Genomic DNA, 24836 nt, shown 5'->3' with positions numbered 1-24836 from the left:
CTTGCTAAGTTTAGGGCATGAAGAGAAACTTGATAGTTAAGAAGCCAAGGCAGGTGGTAAAGGAATGAAATTTTACAAGGAGATTTCTATGCAGAGATGAGGGGGGAAATGCTCAAGAGCCTTGTTGGGAGGTTTTTACTGACGAGCACAAGGAGACATATGTGTTATCTGGTTGTCCCCTGGCATGAACACATACTGCTACTTCCCACTGGTCAGCATGAGCTCTGAGTCCCATGTTCAGTGTCAGTGTCAAGCTTGTTCACAGCAGTGAACAATAGCTGCTGTTTTCAGAGGAGGTGCTTGGGGGAAGTCTGGGAGAGGGAATTTGGAACAAAGTCATCTGGGATTGTGGTTAGTAGGAGCATTAGAAAGGGAAATGATTAGAGCTGGAGAGATAGTACAGGAGTAGGGTGTTTGCCTTGCACACAGCCAATTCAGGACAGATGGTAGTTAAAATCCCAGCATCCCATATGGTCCCCTGTGCCTGCAAGGAGCAACTTCTGAGCATAGAGCCAGGAGTAACTCCTGAGCGCCACTGGGTATGACCCAAAAACCAAAAAAAAAAAAAAAAAAAAAAAAAAAAAAGAAATCAGAGAGATAGCACAGCGGCATTTGCCTTGCAAGCAGCCGATCCAGGACCAAAGGTGGTTGGTTTGAATCTCGGTGTCCCCGTGCCTGCCAGGAGCTACTTCTGAGCAGACAGCCAGGAGTAACCCCTGAGCAATGCCAGGTGTGGCCCAAACCCCCCCCCCCCAAAAAAAAAAGCGAAAAAAAAAAAAAAAGAAAGAAAGGGAAATGCTGTATGGCAAAGAGATTGGAAGAAGGGGGCTGGAGAGATAGCATGGAGGTAAGGTGTTTGCCTTTCATGCAGGAGGTCATCGGTTCGAATCCTGGTGTCTCATATGGTCCCATGTGCCTGCCAGGAGCAATTTCTGAGCCTGGAGCCAGGAATAACCCCTGAGCACTGCCGGGTGTGACCCAAAAACCACAAAAAAAAAAAAAATAGAGATTGGAAGAAGGCAAGGGCAAGAGGAATATGTCCCGAGGTGGGGAATTAGGAGAATGAACACGTGAAAAGTGATGGATGGCTGCAAATTTATACAACAGAAGCAGAGGAGCCAAGGAGCCTGACACTGGGCAAAATAAATGCAGCAGGGTCAAGGAGAGAAGCCCCAAACGTGACAGGGAGTAGGACGCTGGATCATCCAAACAGGGCTGCTCAAGGCCTGTTAACAGTTCCATGATCTTTCTTTCATTTTATCAGTAAATCATGCAGATTTTTGCCTTTTTTTTTTGTGCTGTTTTGCTGTTTAGTTTTATTTGGGGGCTGTACTCGGAGGTACTCAAGGCTGACACTACTCAGGGATCATTCTTGAAGGGTGCAAAAAATATAGGATGCCAGGGATCAGACCTGGGTCAGCCACATGCAAGGCAAGTGCCCTCCTGCTGTACTATAGCTCCAGCCCAGATTAAGGTTTACAGCCAAACCTCCTCAATGCCATCCATAGGTCTTAGGAAACTGCAACTTGTAGCAAAACAATTTCAAAAAACAAAACAAAACAACAACAACAACAACAACAACAACAAAAAACCAAGACCCTTGAGGAATGCCATTTCCACCATCATCAGCCAGGAAGGTTTGAAAACAAAATTTTTTTCTCATTCAACTTATGACAAAAATGGGGGCTGGGATCTGGTTAGAAGGAGCAGACATGGGGCCGGGCGGTGGCGCTGGAGGTAAGGTGCCTGCCTTGCCTGCGCTAGCCTAGGACGGACCGCGGTTCGATCCCCCGGCGTCCCATATGGTCCCCCCAAGCCAGGAGCAACTTCTGAGCGCATAGCCAGGAGTAACCCCTGAGCGTCACCGGGTGTGGCCCAAAAACCAAAAAAAAAAAAAAAAAAAAGAAGGAGCAGACAGGGGGCTGGAGAGATAGCACAGTGGCGTTTGCCTTGCAAGCAGCCGACCCAGGACCTAAGGTGGTTGGTTTGAATCCCGGCATCCCATATGGTCCCCCATGCCTGCCAGGAGCTTTTTCTGAGCAGATAGCCAGGAGTAACCCCTGTGCACCGCCGGGTCTGGCCCAAAAACAAAAAAAACAAACAAAAAAAAAGAAGGAGCAGACAGAATACACACACCATATCCAGGAGCCCTGAGTCCTAGCCCAGTACCACATGATCCCCAAGGCCTGAGCACTGCCCACAAAGGCTGTGGGAAGCTGTGATCCTCCTGGGAGGACCTGCTGGCCCCATTTCCACGGCTTTCTACCAAAATTGTTCCACAGTCCTTCTGCCGACCTGGACCCAAAGCATATAATCACTCAGACCACTGGAACTGTCAATACTACAGTTCCCATTCATTGAATACATTCTGGCAAATCGCTAGTCCTTTTTTTTCTCTTTCTTTCTTTTATTTTTCTCTCTTCTTCCCTCTACTTCTTTTTTCCCTCTGTCTTTTACTCTTCTTCATCAATTCAATCCATTGCACCATATTTATTTATTCTTTTTTCTCTCTTATCTTTTGTTTTCCCCTCCCTTCTCTCAATTATTTATCTTTTTCTTTCTTTTTTTTTTTTTTTGGTTTTTGGTTTTTGGGCCACACCTGGCATTGCTCAGGGGTTACTCCTGGCTGTCTGCTCAGAAATAGCTCCTGGCAGGCACGGGGGACCATATGGGACACCGGGATTCGAACCAGCCACCTTTGGTCCTGGATTGGCTGCTTGCAAGGCAAAAGCCGCTGTGCTATCTCTCCGGGCCCTATTTATCTTTTCTTAACTCAATCATATCTTAAGAGCTCAAACCCAGCCTATGAGGGTCAGGCCTCCAACAACAACCTAAGAATAAAACATTAACGTCTGTCTTTATGTGGGCATGAGTTTGTAGATAGTAGACTCCTCTCTGATTGCCAAACCTACATTGTAAACAAGCCACACCTAAATTGTATATAGTCCCTCTTATATATTATCCCTCTTCTCCCCTTCAGAAATCCTTCTAGTCTCTCATCCCCCAATCCTGATCCATTATCCTTCCTTATTGAACCTTCTTTACCCTCAGTTATTAACCCAGTAGGTATCAGGGCCAACCTCCTGCTCCAATAAACCACCATCAAGCTCCCAAACCAAAAGGATACCCTCCCAGCCCCACGTCACATGCCTTGGCAAGAAATTACAACCAATACACCTGCTGATTCATGCTTCATGGCCCTTCTTCTTACCCTCCAAATCATGGACTGTTGCATGCCACTGACTCAGCCCCAGAAGGACCCCAGTCCAAGGACACTTCCCTCATGGTTACAAGTAATTTCTCAAACTCAACAAGACACGATGTGTGATGAAAAAATGCCCTAAACTCCACCCACCACAAGAATATCTCAAAAGACTCAAAGGGGAAGCCTATATTTAGTTTATATGTTTAATATCTCTATAATAATACTTCCTAGTCTGTTTATTCCCAAAAGTAAGTCAGCCTCATAAATAGCATTTTTCTTTAATGCCTTTTAAATGTATTTTTATTTATTTCTTCTATTATATATCTACATATAGGTATATATAGATATAATTCTTTTTATTCTCTTTCTCTCTCCAACCTCACATGTTTTGGTTATGTTTGGTATGAAAACCTACAAGAAAAATCTTGCCTGGGGTTGAAGAGATAGCATGGAGGTAGGGCATTTGCCTTACATACTGAAGGATGGTGGTTTGAATCCCGGCATCCCATATGGTCTCCTGAGCCTGTCAGGAGCAGTTTCTGAGCATAGAGCCAGGAGTAACCCCTGAGCGCTGCCAGGTGTGACTCAAAAACAACAATAACAACAACAACAACAACAACAACAACAAAAAGTCTTGCTTGGGATAAAAGCTCAGGTCAAAACCAGGGCAAAGAGATTGTGCAGATTAATATTCTTACCTCCAAATCCACCATACCCTTTTGCATAGGCACTCTAAATAAAGGGAACTATTATGCACAAAAACAAGTTCTTATCTATCAGGGATAAGAACCCATTTTTTTAAAATGCAGGGTCGTCTCCCACCATAAGCATATGTCATTGTAGATCCAACTTAAACTCTACGTGACTGGACAGCGACTGTCCAACCCATAACCCCAGATACCAGACATGGAACTGACACAGGTCCCAGCAACAGCACCAGGAACCAAACTCCTCCAGAGGAAACTGAATGCCGTCCTGGCACCAACTTGCACCAGTTTTAACATGACATCCTGACATGAGGAAACAGCAACAACTTGAGCTAAGAGAGGGCTGCCCCATCTCAGCACCTATTGGTATGATGCAACCAGGAGACATGTCATCCTTTGCCCTAAGCAAAAACCAAAATGACTATCTACAGAAGACTGACTTTGACAAATATGGTCTGGACAGAACCTATCAAGGGACCAATGAGGAAGTTCCTACCCTAGGCCTTGGCCTAGGATTTGTACAAAAACAAAGATCTCTAATTCCAGGGGTCTAACTTTAACAACTGTGACTGAGCAGAACTTTTGGAACTATGCTGAAAGATTATACCCTAGGCTCTGTCCTAGGTTCTGAACAATAACCAAGACCACTAATTACAGAAGACTGATTACAACAACGATGGAACAGAACTCCTAGAACCATAAAGAAAAACTCTCTCCTAGCCTTCACCCTATGACCTATGCAAATAACAAGATCTCCAGCTACAGAAGCAGGATGTCATCACTCACATCTGAGTGGAAAGTTTCCTGGCACCATAAAAAGACCTTGGAGTGTGTAAATGAGTAAGCATAGAGCCTGTAGTTGTTCACATGGCAATATGCTTTAAGGCTGGTGAAACCCTGTATCTCTTAGGTTGCTATAATTTCCCCAATATTTTTTGTTTGTTTGTTTGTTTTTGGATCACACCCGGCGGTGCTCAGGGGCTACTCTTGGCTGTCTGCTCAGAAATAGCTCCTGGCAGGCATGGGGGACCATATGGGACACCAGGATTCGAACCAACCACCTTTGGTCCTGGATCAGCTGCTTGCAAGGCAAACACCACTGTGCTATCTCTCCGGGCCCTAATTTCCCCAATATTTACCATGCCTATGCAAAAGAAGAAGGAGGGAGGAGAAACAACCCTTTTTTAAGAAATTGTTTTTGTTTCTGCTTTGTTTTGTTTTACTATCTTTTTCTTCTTTTTTCCCCTTCCTTCTTCTAAATGAATATTTATAACACCTAGACTGACTCCTCCTAGTTTTTCTCTTTTTCATTTGCCTTTTTTTTTCCTTTTCTTCCCCTGAAAGTACCAAGACCAGACAGTCAAATGTTCATTTGGTGTAAATAAAAACTGATCAGACATAAATACCAAATCCAAAGTCAACGACAACAGAATCGATACCCAATCTACAAGAAGCTGTTCAAGGTGGGGGGGGGGACAGTTCACTAGCATTATGGAGATAAAGGAGGGAGATGTGGGATGAATGTTGGGAACAGGGGTAGAGGGAGGACAACACTGGTGGTGGGAATGCCCCTCACTCATTGTCACTATGTGCCTCAAATATTACTGTGAAAGGATTGTAATTCACTTTGGCCACAATAAAAATAAAAAAAAATGTTCCACAGTGAGGGGCCGGAGTGGTGGTGCAGTGGTAAGGCCTTGCACACAGCTGACCTAGGACGGACTGCGGTTCAATCCCTGGCGTCCCATATGGTCCCCCAAGCCAGGAGCGATTGATTTCTGAGTGCATAGCCAGGAGTAACCCCTGAGCATCACTGGGTGTGGCCCAAAAACCAAATACCAAAACCAAAAAATTTTTCCACAATGAGAATGTCCCTTTATTCTGGGGCATGATGCTAAGAAACATCCACCTCCTTTTCTGTCACGCTCCTGTCCTTGTCTCTTCGGATCCTTTCTTGTGCGTGTGCACAGATGAGATTTCCCATCTTCCAAGGACTTCCCTTCCCCAAGGCTTTGTCTTCGTGTGCTCAGGCAGTGCCAACAGAGGCTCCACACAGCTGGTGGTGTTCGCTGTAACAGGCAGGAGAAATCTGATTATCAGCACAGTCTGGAGGCCTGGAAGTCCAAGGTCACAGAGCCTGCAGGTGCAGACTGGGGGGTCAGCAGCCAAGCTCACAGAAGCATCTGCTGGCTGTGTCTGTGTGGGACCCCTTTTTATCTCATTCATGGGCACTAATCACAATTCATGAGGAGTCCAACCCCCATGACCTTCCTAATGCCATCACACTGAATGTTAGGATGTCCGAATCTGAATTTGAGCGTAGGAGCCCCAATATCCTACATCCAGATCCTGCTCCCTCTTTTTTTCCCTGTCCCCAAAGAGTTGTGGGCAGTTTTTTTTTTTTTTTTTTTTTTTTTTTTTGTTGTGGGCAGTTTTTGCCTCTACTTTCAGCCTTGTTTCCATCCATTGCTTCTTCACCCACTGACCCCTTTGTTGTCGAATCAGGGACCATTTATTTATCCTCATCATAGTTAAACTTCTAGAAGCTCCTGGTAGGGACAATCAGCTCTTCTTTTTGTGGGGAGGTGACTTACCTCCAGAAATGTTCAGGGGATACTCTCAGATCTGTGCTCAGGGATCAATCCTAATGATGCTCAAGAGACTGTCCATTGCTAGAGATTAAACTCAGATGTCCCACATGCAAATTATGGCTTCAATCCATTACATTTTTCTTTTGTTATGTTTTTGAGCCACACCCAACAGTACTTAAGGGTTACTCCTAACTCTGCACTCAGGAATCACTCCTGGCAGTGCTGAGGGGACCACAGGGGTGGTGGAGGTTAAATCTGGCTCCTTTGAATGCAAGGCAAGAGCCCTCCCCACTGCACTATTCTCTAGCCCCTCACTCCCTCACTGAGTTCTTCTTGGCCCAAACATTCCCTCACTAGAGATTCTGTCTGATATTTAACACATTTCAACTTTCTATGTTTCTGAGTAGAACCATCTCTGTTTTTACAGTCATTGGAGAGTGGGGAGTACTGTACCGCCCCTAACAGTCAATTTCTCTAGCTATATTCATTCTGATTGTCTCAGAGCCTCATGCACCATTTTTGTGGGGGTGCCACACTTGAGTGTCAGAGCACTCTTTCCTGAAAAGCACTTTTGCAAAGTAAATTGCTTTAGCTGGCAATTCAGTTTAACTCAGCATCTTCCACTTAAAAGTGCTTCAACCAGAACTTTTCCTCTGACACGCATGCCTTCCTTTGCCCTTTCCACACATTTCCTAGAAAGATGCATTCTTTATTTAATTACAGCTCATGGATTTTCCCTCATTCTACATTCAGTTCACCCACAATTTTCCTCCCAATATTTAAAAATAATTTAAAACAAATTTTTAGGGCTGGGGTAATAGCATAGCGAGTAGAGCATTTGCCTTGTACATGGCTAACCTGGGTTTGGTCCCCAGCATTCCATATGAGCCTGCCAGGAGTAATTCCTGAGCACAGAGTCAGGAGTAACTCCTGAGCACCTGTGGATGTGGCACTCCCGAACTTTTAAAAAATAAACTTTAAATTGAATCACTGTGAGATATAGTTATATAATTGTTCATGATCGAGTTTCACTCATACAATGTCCAATACCCTTCACCAGTGCACATTTCCCACCACCAATGTCCTCAGTTTGCTCCACCCTTCCCTCTGCCCTCCCTCCTGCCTGCCTCTATGGCACACATCCTTTTCTCTCTCTCTGTTTTCTTTCTCTCACTCTTCCCTTTTCCCCTTCTAAATGCTGTGGTTTGCAATATCCACCACAAATCTTATCACCTTCACCTTTCACCTGGTCACTTTCTATCTCTAGAGTAGTGTTTAGCCCCTGTCTTTACTGTAATCTTTACTGTTATCCCCATTCTCCTCTCCCCCCATATTTCACACAGAAACCTAAAGGAGTCCTTTCTTGGAGGGCCATACCTGGTGGTACTTAGTACTTACTCCTGGTTTTTATGCTCCAGGATCACTCCTTGAGAATACTTGGAGCATACTTGGAGGTACTTGGGAGACCATAAGAAATGGTGGGATGGAATCAGGGTTGGCCAAATGGCCTGAGTTGCATTGTATTCTTGAACCCTTGCTGGTTGGCCAAGAATCACTGGCACACACACACACCCCCAACCCTGCTCTCCTAGTCTCCTAAGTGCCACTTGAGAATTCCCCCACCCATCCCTGAGACAAGAAAAATAGTGGATTGATAACAGCGCCACCCGTTGTCTGTCAGCTGATCACTGAGCACAGATGGTCCAGGGAAATCCTCTTCCCGAGACACAGGCTGTTTTCAGTCTATTGTACAGTGTGGTTTATATACATCTGGTCAAATAAACTTACAGACCACATTATCATGAAACACAGATCTTAAGTGAATCATATGATGTGGGAAACATTACTGAAATCTCTAGACAGCCTTCTTTCAATAGCCGTCCACTAGAGCTAACATTTGTTTAGCTGTTTTTCTTTCATAAGTAGACAAACACTCCAAATTTGCCAGCCTTCTCCAGATTCCAAGTGGCTGACAACACTACACTATCTGGAAAATGTTTTTCAGATAAGGGCTGGAAGCATTTCCATCATTGTGATTTTTTTGCAACTCCTCCCCCAAGAGAGAGAATCACAATTTTTAAAAAATCACACAAATGGGAACTGAACTTATTTAAAATTCTTCCAATCTAAATTGTGAAATGTTTTCATATTTTCTATGAGAAAAAAATCTTCTGACTCATTTGGGGAAGCGCTCAATGAACACAAAGGAAGATAGACATTTACTAACTGGATTTCAACAAATAAATTTTGTTTTTTGTTTTTGGGTCACACCCGGCAGCAATCAGCGATTACTCCTGACTCTACACTCAGAAATCACTCCTGGCAGGCTTGGGGGACCATATGGGGTGCTGGGATTCGAACAACCTTCCTTCTGCATGCAAGGCATTATGCCTTACCTCCATGCTATCTCTCCGGCCCTTCAACAAATACATTTTTGTAATTGCAGGATGAACTAAAATTTGAGTAGTATGACTTGATAATTTTAGCTGACCTTTCTTATTTGGTTCTACATACCTCTGATTCATATTTTTTTCAAATGATAGCAGTCACTAAAGATAGCATTGAAATAAAGTATATGAATCCTATCTTCAAGGTGCACTGCTAAGCCACGATTGGGGTTAGAGAGACGGTACAGTGGGGAGGACACTTGCCTTGTATGTGGCTGAACCAGGTTCAATCCCTGGCACCTCGAATCTGTCCCCTAAGCACTTCCAGGAGTGGTTCCTGAACAGTGTGCCAGGTGTTAGCACTGAACATCACTGGGTAGGCACAAAACCCAACTTCCCTCCGCCCAAAAAAGCCCAACAAGATTTACAAAAGTAATTAAACATTTTCAATCAGATTTTTTACATAAAAAAGGTTCCCATGCCAATGATGTGGTCTAAAATAATTTAAAATTATTTATTTCATCTGTCTCCTTTTTAAATTATTACTCTATCCACATAGTAACAAGTGGTACAGCATATAATTTTTATTAATATATTAAAAAATTCTCTATCAGAGCTGGTGAGATAATATGGGACACAAGGCACTTGCTTTGCATATGGCTGACCTGGGTTCAATTCCTGGCATTACATAGGGTCTCCCAAGCACAACCAAAAATGATGCTGAGCACAGAGCCAGTAGTTAGCTCTGAGCACTGCTGGGTGTGGCAATCCCAAAAAAATAAAAATAATGAATTGAGAATGAAAGATTAGAAGGATAGTTCTCTCTCTCTTTTTCTCTGTCCAAACACATCTCTAAAAAAACGGGGGTGGGCAACTGTGACGTATGCGTGAGTCTGTGGAGCTCAAACATTGCTGGCTTTTTTCTGCGGAGTGAGACACCACGGGCCTGAGACTGATTCCTCAGGGCAGATGTTTGCAAATAGAGGCAGGTGACACAGACACAAAGGGATAGTGCTGGCCTCCCCCAGCTCTGCCTCACTTTGTTATTCTTAAATTACTTTATTTAAACATCGTGGTTATAAGATTATTTATAATACAGTTGTGTTTTTATTTCCACAGTTATAAAGTTGTTCATAATTGAGTTTCAGTCTTACCATGCCCAACACCCATCACCAGTGTACATTTCCTGCCACCAATATTCCCAGTTTCCCTCCCACCCTCTTTCCTGCATGCCTCTTTCTTCTCTTTCTCTCTCTTCCATTTATTCCATCTAGACACTTAAATTTGCATATTGTTACTGAAGTGATACACTTTTCCTCCTTTCCAACACCCAATTCTTGTCCTGAATGATCATTTCCAACTCTCATTGTCATAATGGTCCTTTCTCTGCCTTCACTACCCTTCCCCACTCTTTGGGACAAGCTTCCTACCATCAGTTTCACTTTGTAATGTGGCCTGGGACCTTCTCAAAAGCCCTTTGAGTCAATAATGCTCTCTGCAAAAAAGGCACAAAGAATCTGGTTGGGCAGGACTGTGATCAAAATAGTGCTTTGTGTAGTTATTGTACTTATTTCCTTAACTGCACCACTACTCTTTGTGGTGAGCTTCATATTGTGAGCCAGTCCTACTACACTAGCAACTATCATGACAATCTTAATGAGTGAGAGAAGTAGAGTGCCTGTCTCAAATATAGACAAGGGTTGGGAAGGAAGGTAGGGGGGCCATTGGTGGTGGGAATGTTGCACTGATGAAGGGGAGTGTTCTGTTTATGACTGAAACCCAACTACAATCATGCTTGTAATCATGGTGCTTAAATAAAGATTTTATGTATTAAAAAACAAAACAAAACAAAATACGCACTTTAAAGAAATCCCACCAAATGTATTAAATCTCCACTCTCTGACACTACCTGAACCCAGATACCACATTCCTCTGGCTCAGCCTCACAGAAGCAGCATCAGGCAGAGAGAAACACACTAAAGACCAGACCACTGTCAGACCATTGACTGACTCAGCACAGGAGGCCCAGTGGGCATCCACTTTATTCCCAGGTCCAATGCTTCTCTGAAGGTCATTGTTTCCTCCTATTGGCCCAGGACTTCAGCGTGTCCATTCTCTGTTCTGTCCACTGCTCACAGGCAGGAAGCTACCCCACCCCCAATACTTGGCTCAGCCTTCAGGGCCTCATTATGGGGAGACACGAAATCCGTGCCATAGGTTGAGCTCTCATCAAAGGGATAACTCACATGCCTGGTTCTGTGGCAACCGGCCTTTCGTCGGCAGAATTTTCAGGACAAGTCACCATTTTAATTTCTCTCCCATTGAAACTTGAAAGTCCCATATTCAAAAGGGCATTTTTGGGCACAGGTTTAGAGCTGGGTTTAAATCCTTAGTGATTTTTTTTTAATCAGGCTCTATCTTTGAAAGAAGTCTGAACCAGCTTCCGGCCTAGGGGCTAATATTTGTTCTCCTTGTCTCCAACCTCTGGGAGCCTCATTTTCGCTGATGGGGTGAAATTTATTGTTGCTGAATCGGAGTCTTTTATCTGCTTTGCTTCAAAAGAGGAACTGTGATGCTGGGCAGAGGACACTGAAGTTTGCCATGTGGGTAATGGAAAGATGAAATGCCTGTTGTGATGAATCCCACCCAGACTACAAAAGTCGGTTGGTCTGAACAGGAAGGGAGGTGCAGCCTTGATGCTGCCAGGGGTGGGGGTGGGGAAATGCTGATCCCCAGCAGTTTGGAGGGGAGGAGGGACTGTTGTAGATTCAGGGGATACAAGTGGTATGAGGGTTCTGCTGCCCTCACTGATCTTTGTCAATATTCTGTTTTGCAGAATATTTAGCAACTGTCAAAAGATGGGCTTGAAACAATCTGTCAATTTCTCTCCAATTTTGATCTTCTGCGAATAACTTGTATCTGCAAATATTAAGACATAGGCACACATATACATATATACTGGTGCTTTTTGTGGGGAATCCACGTCTTAGCAATGCTTAAGCTCTATGTTCAGGGGTGCTTCGGAGACCATATGGGATGCTGGGGATTGAACCCGGGTCAGTGGCATCAGAGGCAAATGCCCTACCCACTGTGCCATTACTCTGGCCCCCACTGGTACTTTTGTTAGCTTTTGTTTTGGTTCGGGGGCCCACCTAGCAGTGCTCAGGGCTTACTCCTGGGTCTATGTTCAGGATTTACTCCTGGAGGGGCTCAGGGGATTAAACCCAGATCGGCCAAATGCAAGGCAAGCATTCTACCTTCTGTATTATTGCTCTATCTCCTACACATGTACTTTTTAACCTGTTCACAACTGTAGACTGATGTCAGCCTGCCCACTGGAGGTTGAGAACCACTAGAATACACTGTAGAAGTGTGTGTGTGTGTGTGTGTGTGTGTGTGTGTGTGTGTGTGCACGCACATGTATGCATAAAATGATCCCAAAAACATAACAGGAGGAAAAAGGTACTCATCATGGAGGAGATCCTTGAGTGGGAAGAGATAGGCTTGAGGGGCAGCATTGGTGTCCTTCAAACTCTGCTTTTATCAGCATTGTCCAAGACACTTAATTAGCAACAGGGCTGCAGCACTTGAACTTTTGCACTTGCTCTCAAGGAAGCTGGGAGGAGTTTTGGTGCTTGAGCCCTTGACCCCGTTGAGATCTGAGGGCGACCAGCTGATAACCTTCTCCCTCCTTCATCCAGGGTCTGTCTTTGTAATGTGAAAAGGCCTGTTTGTTATGGTAATTCAAGGAAAAATGAGGAATAAAAGTAGCCTGGCCATGCCACCAGGATAAAGAAAATGTTTCTGTTGGATTTATTTAGATTTCATCATTTGGCATTAGTGTGAGATACTTCTGTAAGATACATATGTGTCTGCTTATTGGTTACCTATAGGCATCTATCTATCTATCTATCTATCTATCTATCTATCTATCTATCTATCTATCTATCTATCTATCTATCTATCCATCCATCCATCTACCAACCTACGATCCTCACCTCTACCCTGTCTATCTATCCATCCATCTACCAACCTACGATCCTCACCTCTACCCTGTCCCATGCTGGAGTTATTTAGATTGCATCTTTTGGCATTAATGTGAGCTATTTCTGTATGATACATATGTGTCTGCCTTTCAGTCACCTATAGGCATTCAGCCATCCATCCATCTAGCTATTTATCCACCTATCAATTGATGACCCTGAGCTCTATCTGTCATATAACTGAGCAAGAACAAATGTTAAATTTTTCCTTTATTATTTATGAGGTTTTTTTTTAATGGGCCATAATATTGCTTAGAGGCTATTCCTGTCACAGTGCGCAGAAGTCTCTCCGAGTGGTATCCAAGAACCATACAGTCCCACTCAAGGTCTCAAAATGCCAGGCACTTGAGTTACTCTGCCACTTGGATCATGTCTCAGGCTTCAGCAATAGTGACTGGGCTGGGGGGGGGGTACAAGATTCTTTACCCAATCTCATACCATTTTAAAATCACATCTTTTATGTGGTTTGGCTGTTCATTCTTATATTATTATTATTATTATTATTATTATTATTATACTATTATGATTTGGGATTTGGGGGCCATACTCAGTGGTACTCAGGGGCCACTTCTAGTTCTGTGCTCAGGATCAGGAGACCACATGAGGACAGTGAATATGGGGTGAATACTTTCTAACAGGGAGATCAACAGTGCTCAGGGGCAACCTGGTTTTACCCTACAGGCTCTGAAGATCATAGCAGTCCTGGGGTCCTATTCCAGGCCTACCAAAACACATACCCTAACTCCTATATTCTCTCTGAACCACATTTTATTTATTTATTTATTTGGTTTTTTGGGCCACACCTGTTTGATGCTCAGGGGTTACTCCTGGCTAAGCGCTCAGAAATTGCCCCTGGCTTGGGGGGACCATATGGGACACTGGGGGATCGGGACGCTGGGGGATCACTCCGAGGTCGTGATCTTTCCTTGGCTAGAGCTTGCAAGGCAGACACCTTACCTCTAGTGCCACCTCGCCGGCCCCTATTTATTTATATAATATTTTGGGAAACATAGTTGTAACAGTGTTAAAGTTTATGGTGTTGATATATCTGCAATGATCCATTGCCACCAAGGGCCGCAGTTACTGCTTCCATAGCTGTGCCTTTGTCCTTTCTGCTCTGTGTCTCCCAATCACACTTCTTCTCTCCAGCCTACCACCAAATTCAACTCATTCTGAGATGCACATTCTTTCTTCAGTAGGGCAGGTACCCACCAAACTCAGGGCCCAAACCCCAAGTCATCAAAACACTCCAAAGAAAATGGTCTTTGGCAACTCATGTCTCTGGGAATATGGAAGACTTTTCACTTCCCAGTGTGCCAAGCTAATGATTCTGCACTCCTTATGAGGATGATTTCTTTCCTGGGGCCACATCTTGTGCAAAGCCTTCCTCTAAAACTAGGACCATGCAGGCTTGGGGAGAACTAGGCTCTGCTAGCACTGGGGCTCCCCATATCTGCAAGGAAGCTCAAAAAATCAGGGTGGCACTCACCCTCACCCTTCCAATGGCTGCAGAGAGGCAAGTACAAACACATACATCGGGTCCCTTTTTAATGATCTATTTTTCATATTTAAAAATTAGGGGGTGGGAAATGGTACCAGGAGCAAACAGTCACATGAACATTGAGTGGAAATAAATAATGATCAGGCCTAAATACCAAACCCAAAGTCAACATCAATAGAATCAAGATCTACAACAAGTTATATATGAAGGGGACCTGTTACACTATCAGTCCAGGGGGCAAAGGGTGGGGGAAGCATGGGATGCATGCTGGGAATAGGGGCAAAGGGAGGTCAACACTGGTAGTGAGGAATTGCCCTAATTCATTGTTACTATGTACCTTAAATATAACTGTGAAAGACTCGTAAAAAAATGGTGGGGGGCAACGGCTCTTTGAGATCAGCAAAAATGACAAAAGGAAGAAAGCCCAAGGGGTGACTACCCATTAGTGGGGACACTCTTTCCCTAGCACCTGTGAAGCGAGTCCCAAGTGCTTGGAATGCCAGCAAACGCCTGAGCTGAGAGCTACAGAGGCAGCTGCTAAATGCCTTCAATATTTTGTTCAAAACTTTGAGGGGCCAAATCCTTCAAAGATTGTGCTCAATGATATTTATAAGGGGCCTGACTGTTCTCTTTCAAAACTTGAAATGCCCTTTGCTAACACTTGAAAAAAAAAAGAAAAGAACGTTAGCTACTGCTTTTCATCTTGGCCTCTCCAAGTGTAAACATTGTCTGCAGTGAAAAGAGCTGAAGGAACACTTACTTTCCCTGGAAACTTTATTTTTAAATCAGAGAGGGAGAAAATCCTGCCCCCTGTGGGCCTCCCTCTCTGTCCCCATTTCTGACTAATACTAAATAATACAGGTCAAAGTGTCAGGAGATCCACAATTACATGGAAAACAAAACCAAACGAAAATGGTTCCCTTTCTCTCCCACTGGACAATGCCCTCCCTTCCCTGTCTTTAAATGACTGATGAAGATGAAAAATCATCCTTCAGAACCTGTAGGGGTGAACAAGGCTTTGCAAAGTGGTCCCATAAAGATGACAGTAACATGGCATGAAGATGAGGGTGACTGTGGGCTGCAGGGTGCTGCTGAATCACCAGCTAGCAGGAGGTGGGGTTTGGGGCCTTCGGCTCGTGACCTCCCTGCACGAGGCTTTGTTCCCCCTTGGGGCAGCTGCACTTATTCACAAATGTTTCTGCAATCAATAACTGGTTATCATTGAGGAAAAACCTCGCCTACCTGTGGAGCAGGGATAAAGCCAGAATAGCAGTGGCTGGAGAGAGTGAACACATTAATCTCTCAGCCTGGCTGCAAAGGTCTTCTGGGGGAGGCACAGGGAACCACTCTTAACGTACCCAGCTTTGTGAAGCATGTAAAGGAGGCTGGCCTGGATCATAAATTTCTCTCTTTGGCCACATACCAAAGGAGAAAGGATTGGGGCAGGGGTGCAGAAAGGGAGGGGTGAGGTGATGGAGAAGAGCAGAACATGCAGAAAGCCCATGTGAGTGTTGGCCAGTGCTCAGGAAAACACTTGTGAAGGGTTTGCCTGTTTTTCTTTCTTTTTTTTTCTCTGCAGCTATATTTGGGGGGGGGGAGGAGTAAGGCGTCTGCCTTGCAAGCGCTAACCTAGGACAGACGGTGGTTCGATCCCCGGGGGTCCCATATGGTCCCCCCAAGCCAGGATCAATTTCTGAGTAACTCCCTCAGGAGTAACCCCTGAGCATCAATGGGTGTGGCCCCAAAACAAAACAAATAAACAAAAAAAAAGAAATATCTAATTAAGTGTATCTGCAGAAAGGTTCTAATGTTTATGTTCAGAAGTCTACGGAAAGTGTTGTGAAATGTGAAAAGATATAAAAAAAGCTGACTGTTTTGAGAATGATATATACAGTTCAAAATTTGATGCTACGGGGTTGGAGAGATAGCATGGTGGTAGAGTGTTTGCCTTGTATGCAAGAAGGATGGTGGTTTGAATCCTGGCATCCCGTATGGTCCCCCGAGCCTGCCAGGAGCGATTTCTGAGTGTAGAGCCAGAAATAACCCCTGAGCACTGCCTGATATGACCCCCCCCAAAAAAAAAACACAAAAAAATCAATAAAATAAAATAAAATTTGATGCTCTTGTGGGTTTAAAGCCACACAGTGTCTACAGTCTCTGTGAAATGCTCAAAGGAAAACTGGCAGTAGAAAGGTTTTAAGATGAAAAAAAAATTAGCTTTATGCAGTTTAACTTTATGAAAAATACCTAGGGTAGGAGGAGATTAGACAACCAAAAAGACGAAGTGGTCTCTCTCCATTTTTCTTTTTGCTTGTTTTGGGGCTACACCCAGTGGTACTCAGGGGTTACTCCAGGCTCTGTGCTCAGATAACACTCCTGGTGGTGCTCAGGGAAACTATATGGGATGCAGGAATTGAACCCAGGCTGGCCAAATGCAAGGCGAATGCCCTTCCCACTGTGCTATTGCTTTGCCCAATTTTTTTTAAGATGGAAGAACAGGATCTCATGCTAGTCGGGGCTGCAGATTTTGGAGTGGATGGGAGAGAGATGTTTTGTTTTCTCTTTCATTTGTTTTATTTTTGAGGCCACGCTGGGTGGAACCAGGCAGAGATTGGAAGGGGACCCTAGACTTGCCCCATGCGAAGCATATGCTTAGGTCACTGATCTATTTTTTGTTTTTGGGTCACATCTGGTGGTGCTCAGAGCTTACTCCTGGCTCTGTACTCAGGAATCACTCCTGGTGGTACCTTGGGAAACTATTGAGACGCCTAACTCCCTAATGTACTAATGCAGGGGTGGTGAACAAGTTTGACACAAAGAGCCAAATTTTTAAACTGTAAGAGTCAGAGAGCCACACCATGCAGTGACCTGCAAAAACCGACAATCACGCACACAAAAGCATCTAATTTTAACAATAATCTATGAAACACATATTGCATTTTGCCATTTTGATGAGGGTAAAAATCCTGTTCGCCACCCCTGTACTAATGCTTCAGTCCCTAAATATATATTTTCATATGAGGAAATATATTCTAATATGCTTCCTTCACAATTATTTGAGAAAATGAAGATAAAATACAATCTACTTAATTAGCTCAATGGGCTCAATTAGCCCAAATGGGCTAAGCATGTACTTTAAAAGTGGGGTACCTGATTCCTCCCTATCCAGTACCTACAATATAACCCAAGCATAGAACCTGGAGCAGCTGCAAAGAATTATGTACTGTGGCACAAAACCAAAGTTAAACCCTCAAATAAAAAACCAATGACAACAACAACAAACCAAGCTACTAAAAAGGCCTGCTTGTAGCACCTTAGAATCTAGGCCTATGGGGCCGGGCGGTGGCGCTAGAGGTAAGGTGCCTGCCTTGCCTGCGCTAGCCTTGGACGGACCACGGTTCGATCCCCCGGCGTCCCATATGGTCCCCCAAGCCAGGAGCAACTTCTGAGCGTATAGCCAGGAGTAACCCCTGAGCGTCACCGGGTGTGGCTCAAAAACAAAAACAAACAAAAAAAAAAAGAATCTAGGCCTATAATTGGGGTGCAGACTGGAATTGAGGGGCTCTTCTTAAAACTCTGTCCTCTCTAATGTCTGATAAATTTCCATTAAGTGAGTTGAAGGATAAACAATGAGGTTAACACAATGCTTCCCAGGCAGCTGGATTGCCCAAAGAGAATCAAGAAAATAGGATTCTGGGGATGGGGGTGTGCCAGGGAGGGTCACATCGGAGCCCACAGTTCAGACACCTAATCCCACTGATAATGTTATAATGAATTAATTTTTTAAAACTCCAACCAGCTCTTAAATCTTTATTTTGGCTCCTGGCTATACCCTGCAGTGCACAGGGAACTCTGCGATGTGGGGGATCGATCCAGGGCTCCTACAGGCAGACCAGGGGTTCAGCCCTGGAACTACCTCTTGGGGCCTTACCCAGCTTCACGCACGGCATAAGTCAGCATTGAGGACCTAGTTGGTGTTCCCACTAGCTCCATCTTCCTCACATCTATGCCCACATTGGGTGATTTCTCTCATTATTAATGCATGCCAGTCTTGGTAAAAGTTAATATCTCACTGTAATTTGGATTTACATTCCCTACCTCACAAGAGCTCCCTAATACTATTCCATAAGATACCTCATTACCGGTATTTATGTTCACCTTAGCCCTATTCATGCTCACCAAAATCTGGAAACAATCTAGTTGCTTGAAAACAAATCAGATTAAAAAAATTGCTGCATGGACACAGTGGAATATTACTTGGCTGTTAAAAAGATCAAACCATGCACTTAGCTGCTTCAGGATTGGAATTGCGAGTAAAGGGACAGATATAGGATAATTTCTCACACATGTGGGTTAAAAAGAGGCATAGAAAGGGAAAGCAATAGGACCTGAGAACTGAATTTCTTTTTGTTTTGTTTTGGGGCCACAACCGTTGATGCTCAGGAATTACTCCTGGCTAAGTGCTCAGAAATCGCTCCTGACTTGGGGGACCATATGAGATGCTGGGAGATCGAACCGCAGTCCATCCTAAGCTAGCGCTTGCAAGGCAGACGCCTTACCTCTAGTGCCATTGCTCCGGCTCCTGAGAACTGAATTTCTAAGGGCAGTGGGGTAGAATGATAGGGCTTGAAACTGGGATGATGATGGTGGAGGGGTGCAGCATTCATAAACCTTGTCCCCATGAATCCCTCCCAGAAACAGTATTGTCAACCACACTAGCTAACAAAAAATGAAATTTAAAGTATCATTCACAACCTAGATGTCCAGTAACATACAGGGGTATCATGAAGATATGGTACATATATACATGTATATGCATATGTATGTATGTGAGATTACATAGCTGTAAGGAATGATGCCATCATGCAAGTTGCTGTAACATGGATGGAACATGGATATGAGATTAAATGAAGTAAGCAAGAAGGATACATACAAGATGATATCACTCATATATATGTGATATTTAGAATAACTGCATGAAGAAATGCAACGGTCTAAATGGGGGTTGTTGAGAATATTCTTGGTTCCAGAGTACAGAGAGGAGAAGATAAATATGAAATGGTAGGAAACAGGGGACAAGGGGACTCAGGTACATTGGTATTAAGAAAGGACAGAATTAAATATCCAAGCCACAGTCAACAACAATGAAATCATGTGACCCAAATTTTAACAACCAAACTTAAAAAGGTGTCAGTTCTGATGGCAGGCTGGGGCAGGGGTAGTAGCATGGGATGGACTCTGGGAACATTGGCGGAGGGAAATCGACACTGGTGGTGGGACTGGCCCTGATTTATTGTATGCCTGAAACCCAACTATGAAGAACTTTGTAAGTCACAATTATTTCAATAAAAAATAAAACATTAAAATAAAAATAAATAAATAAATTCAAACTGCACTAAAATCAGGCTCGGGGCTGGCCCAGGACACACTAACTTCAGGAGGTCACATCTCTCCTCAGAGCCAGCCAGTGAGTGCCCTGGTCATTTTTTCTTGCTCAGACAAGTCGGAGTCACTTTTCTGAGCCCCATTACTCAATGTGGCAGGGCTGCCCATTAGGTCTCAAGGTGCTGCCTTGTCTTCAAAGATATTCGATCCCTTGGAACCACTTAGAGGCCAGATGCCCATCAGGGTGGGGGACGGGTGGGGGATTCGTTCCTACCAGTAAGTGCTGCAGGCTGGCCCCGATCAAGTCCTGCAGGTTGGTTTTGTCTTCAGGGCGCATGGCCTGTTTGTACTGCCACTTCTCAGGCACGAAGGGCCACTGCATTTCCTTGGCCTCCTGCAGCAGGCGTCCTAACTCTGCAGGGAGCAAAGCTGCAAAGGGCAGAGAGCAGGTGAGAGATGAGAGAGGCGGTCAAAAGGAAGGCCGAGTCCAGATTAAGCTCTCAGAGGCCAAGACTTGGCCCTTTGTCCCCCCACCCCTCACCTCAGCCTCTTGCCGGCTGCTCCTATGTCCAAGGACCACAGCAAGAAGCTATCCTGTGTCTGTCTGGGGTGGCCCTGCTCAGCTTTGCCCTCCAGGTAGATGAGGGGTAGTCAGGCATGCATAGTGGATTTTAGCAGGAAGGCAGGAGCTCCCATGAATGCAACAGCAGAGAAAGGAAGGAAATCATTATTTTCCCTGTAAAAGGAGAACAGGGATAGAGTGGAGTGGTGGGGGGGCTGTGGCAGCTGCAGCTTGCAGGAACCTCTTTGCCCAAATATTCTTTTTCTCCACACTTCACCACTGACTTTCACTCTGCCTACATGGGAATATGGGCAATAGGCCTCAAAACCCCCGTGGAACTTGCACTGGAATTGCACAGGTTTGGTGGGAAATCACTTTGCCTTGTATCAGTAGAGGTAGATTAGATGTCAGAACCAGCCTCCTAATAATGAAGGGGTGTGTGCAGATGCCCTTCCAAACTCAGGGAGTCCTAGACAGTCTGGAACTGGCAAGGATATTTGTTTGGGTACCCAAGCCAGACTCGAAGTGATGGAAGGCTTTTTGCTAACCTGGTTTATTCTACTTGGTAACTGTAGTCAACTGTCTAGTAGCATTGGGCTAGAGAGGTATCAGATAGTGGGGAGGGCATTTGCCTTGCATGCAACCGACCCTAGATTTGATCCCTGGCATCCCATATGGTTCCCCGAGTTTGCCAGGAAGGACTCCTGAGGAAGCAAAACCAGGAGCATCACTGGGTGTAACCCAAAAACAAAAAACAAAAGGTCTCGTGGCACTTTTTTTTGGTAGTGCTTGTGCGTGCTAAGAAGGTTCATAGGCTTCCTTGATCCATGGCCCCACCAATGCTTGTGGCTGGACCCAGTGAAACTCAATGTGGGAGAACAGGAGATACAAGATTGAACTGGGGGGGGGGCGCGGGGAGATAGCATGGAGGTAAGGCGTTTGCCTTGTATGCAGGTCAGTGGTTCAAATCCTGGCATCCCATATGGTCACCCGAGCCTGCCAGGAGCGATTTCTGAACATAGAGTTAGGAGTAACCCCTGAGCACTGCCGATGTGACTCAAAAACCAATAAAATAAAATAAAATAAAATAAAATAAAATAAAATGATAAAAAAAAGATTGAGGGGCTGGAGAGATAGCATGAAGGTAAGGCATTTGCCTTTAATGCAGAAGGACGGTGGTTCAAATCCTGGCATCCCATAAGGTCCCCTGTGCCTGCCAGGGGCGATTTCTGAGCATAGAGCCAGGAGTAACCCCTGAGCACTGCCGGGTGTGACCCAAGAACCAAAAAAAAAAAAAAAGAGATTGAACTGGGGTGTGTGATGCATGCAAGGCCTCAGCCCTGCATCCTCTCTCTGATGCTGGCTACCGAGTACCTAATGTTTGTCTATAGGTGCTGCTCAGTGTCTACTGGAGTATAAAAACGAAATTGGGGACAAGTAAGATCCCACCTTCCTCACACCTGGAACAAGCTTGGAAGCATATGTGTGATCCCCAGGTTCTAAGTAAAGGTCCTGTGACCTGACTGCAGGCTCCAGGCCAAGGTATCTGACACACAGACTTCTCAGGCCTGGACTCAGAGCCTTTCCCACCCACATCCCTGGGGTTCGGATGTACTTAGAAAGGGGCTGGAAGGGTCAGACAGAAGTGAGAATGGAGGATGGAGGAGGTTGGGGTACTGGGCTCTGTGGTGGTGCTAGAGGGGCAGTGGTAGAGACACTGTTATAATCATTTTAACTAAGTTACAAGAAGAATTTTTTGAGGGGCCAGAGTTAATACCACTTGCCTTGCATGCGACCAGCCTAGTTTAGATCCCTGGCATCTTAGAAGGTCCCCAAAGCATCACAAGGAGTAACTTCTGAGCATTACCAGTGTGGTCCCAAAACAAAACAAAATAGGTTGGCAAATCTGAATTCTACTTTGTTCTCTTCTGACACTGGCCATCACCAATCACAGAAACCCAAGGTACAGAAGCCTGTTTAGGCTTTTTAACAGTCGCATCCTTGAAGTCGAGGGGAATGAAACATACTAGCCTGCCTATGCCACTTTCACATACACAGCTTTTTCAGGCAGTGTATTTATTTTTATAGATTGGTGTATTTGTGTAGATTTTATAGGATGATGTCCTACAGCAAAGCAGCCCTGCTTGTGCCACTGGGACTAGGAACCTGTCATGTGATCTGACACATCATGTGATCTGATGTCACCTGCGGTGGGTCATTGCCTCCCCCTAAACAAGCTGGTCATCAAACTCAGTGAATGCGAAAATTCGTTGTCCACTTCCAGACTTCATCACATCCACACATCTCACAACTGGGCCGCACACCTCCTTAACATTCAGGGAACCTGGGCCGAGCCTTGTATACAGTCCCTGAGTTTAATCCCCAACATCCCATATGGTCCCAGAGCCTGCCAGGAATAATTCCTGAGCACAGAGTCAGGTGTAACTGCCGAGCACTGCTAGGTGTAGCCCCCCAAAAAACAAACACACAAAGTAAAAAACCCACATTGAACCATTGCTACATCTGTGCAATGGTTTGGCAAGTCCTGTTTAAATTGAAGGGGCTCATCATGCCCTCATGGTCAAAGCCAGGAGCAGTGACCTGGGGTCCCTGCAAATCCTGAGCCTTCTTAGCAGGGGCATGGTCTCGAAGGGGACCACCTTCCTTGTCCTTCTCATCAGCTGCCAGTCCCTCAAACAGCAGCATCAAATGTCTGCAGGGACGGGCTCCTATAGGCACCCACTCGGGACCCACTCTGGGTGCTATGAGATGGCAGTGGGAGCTTTTGGGATCTTTGCAGAGTGGCTGGTTCCCTGGACTTTCTCCACCTCTCTGTGAGCTTCTTCTGTGGCTGCCACTGGTCTTCTGGCAGTCAAAAATCTGTTTTCCCCTTCTTCTCTGGCACTAGACTGGAGACTCAGCACTCAGTTTATACAATCTCCAGGAAACTCTGCAGGGAAACCTCTTCAGGAAACCACAGGGCCCTGGGAGGAAAGGATGATTGAAAACTCACAATCACCTGCTTGGGGCAAAGTTTGGGCCAACCTTGGGAAGCAGGTGTGGGCAGCTGAGCTGCATTCTGACCCAGGGGGTGCCCAGCTGGGTGAGCTCGCGCTGCAGGGCACATGAGCTACCCCATTGGAGAAATTTGGGGGATGTGAATTGGGCCACATCCAGAAGTGTTTTGAGCCTCATCCCAACTCTGCGTTCAGACTTGGTGGATTGTAAGTGGTGCATTGGAGGGACCAGATAATATGGTAGAGAGCTTGAGAATTTGAGAGAATTTACTGGATGGCAGGTGCTCCCACGTGCAACCAAACATGCAGAACCGTCCAATAATTTTCCCAACCCACCAGGAGGAGAGAGGCTTTGATTCCTCAGAGGGGGTCTATTTTGCAGACAGAGAAACATCTTGATGATCAAAAACGAGGACAGAGGATGCAATAAGGGGACACGTTCATGGGAACGGTCAGAGTTTATGGAAACTGATGAAGCTCAAAAGCTTCATTGGGGGAGGAAAGGAAGAAGAAAAAAAAGAGTAGGTACCACCATTGAGAAATTGCTTCCATTTTTTTTCCATAACTGAAATTTACATCCCACCAGCCCCTTTGGACCTTTTGTTTGCCCTAAACTCAACTGTTTCTTATAGTCTCATGTGTGCTGAAGCCTGAAATGAGAACTGACAGCAATTCTCCACAACAAAGGTGGGGTTTCTCCCCTGCCTGTCCGCCCGCTGCCTGGGTCCCATTCATGCCCCAGAAACTCCACTCATCTCACCGTGATCATCTGCCGAGAGAAGAAAAATAGAGGCCAGAGGAGAACGTGTCTCAGCTCTGGGGGTTGGGGGAGAAGAAGGAAGCGAGGAGCATGAACATGCCATAAACCCCTCCCACTGCCCCCTAGTGTGTGTGTCGGGCCTCACCTCTGCACCCCTGTCCCTCGCTCTTGTCCTCTGAGGACACATCCCGAGCCTCCGATCTGAGCCGCTCCAGCACTTGCACACATTCTTCCAGTTGCACGGCGACAGCTTTGGGATGATACATGAAGATGTCTCTCGTGAAGTATCGGCTGTCCCCGGGTCTGTGGCGATCAATTACCTGGGAGAAGACATGGATTCTGCTTCAAAGAGCCCCTTGCAGGCGGAGGTATCTGGGGAACAAAGAAGGGGAAAGATGATTAACTAAAGTATCATCCATTATCCACAAGACTCACGCAGGGAAGGATAATAGGACAGACACAGGGATATCCCTGGCTGCCCAGGACTTTATTAAAGATAGTATGGAATAAACACAGGGCCTGGTGGAGGCCAGTGGCTCCTCCCAGACACTTTGAAATAGAAGAGGCCCCATCTTTCTGCAAAGAAGTAGTGGCCCAACACGGAGTCCTCTGGAGTAGATATGGCCTGTGAGTCACATCTAAGCCGCACATTTCCCATCGTGCTTCAATATCACAGAG

General features: G+C 45.2%; 1 protein-coding gene across 1 annotated transcript in view; it reads right to left on the bottom strand.

Moving 5' to 3' along the window:
• The window catches only part of ALPK1 (alpha kinase 1), a 59380-nt gene extending 34850 nt beyond the window's left edge, over nucleotides 1–24530 (bottom strand). Inside the window, exons 1-2 of the mRNA XM_049786552.1 lie at nucleotides 24304–24530; nucleotides 20094–20248 (exon numbers count right to left, since the gene is read on the bottom strand). Coding sequence (XP_049642509.1) covers nucleotides 20094–20248; nucleotides 24304–24424 — 276 coding nt within the window. The 5' untranslated portion in view covers nucleotides 24425–24530. The remainder of the gene's footprint in view (nucleotides 1–20093; nucleotides 20249–24303) is intronic.
• Nucleotides 24531–24836: the final 306 nt, after the last annotated feature.

Source organism: Suncus etruscus, chromosome 14 (assembly GCF_024139225.1).
Source record: "Suncus etruscus isolate mSunEtr1 chromosome 14, mSunEtr1.pri.cur, whole genome shotgun sequence".
Taxonomy (NCBI): domain Eukaryota; kingdom Metazoa; phylum Chordata; class Mammalia; order Eulipotyphla; family Soricidae; genus Suncus; species Suncus etruscus.
Note: the sequence above shows the minus strand (reverse complement) of the source record. Positions and strands in the feature narration are given on the sequence as shown.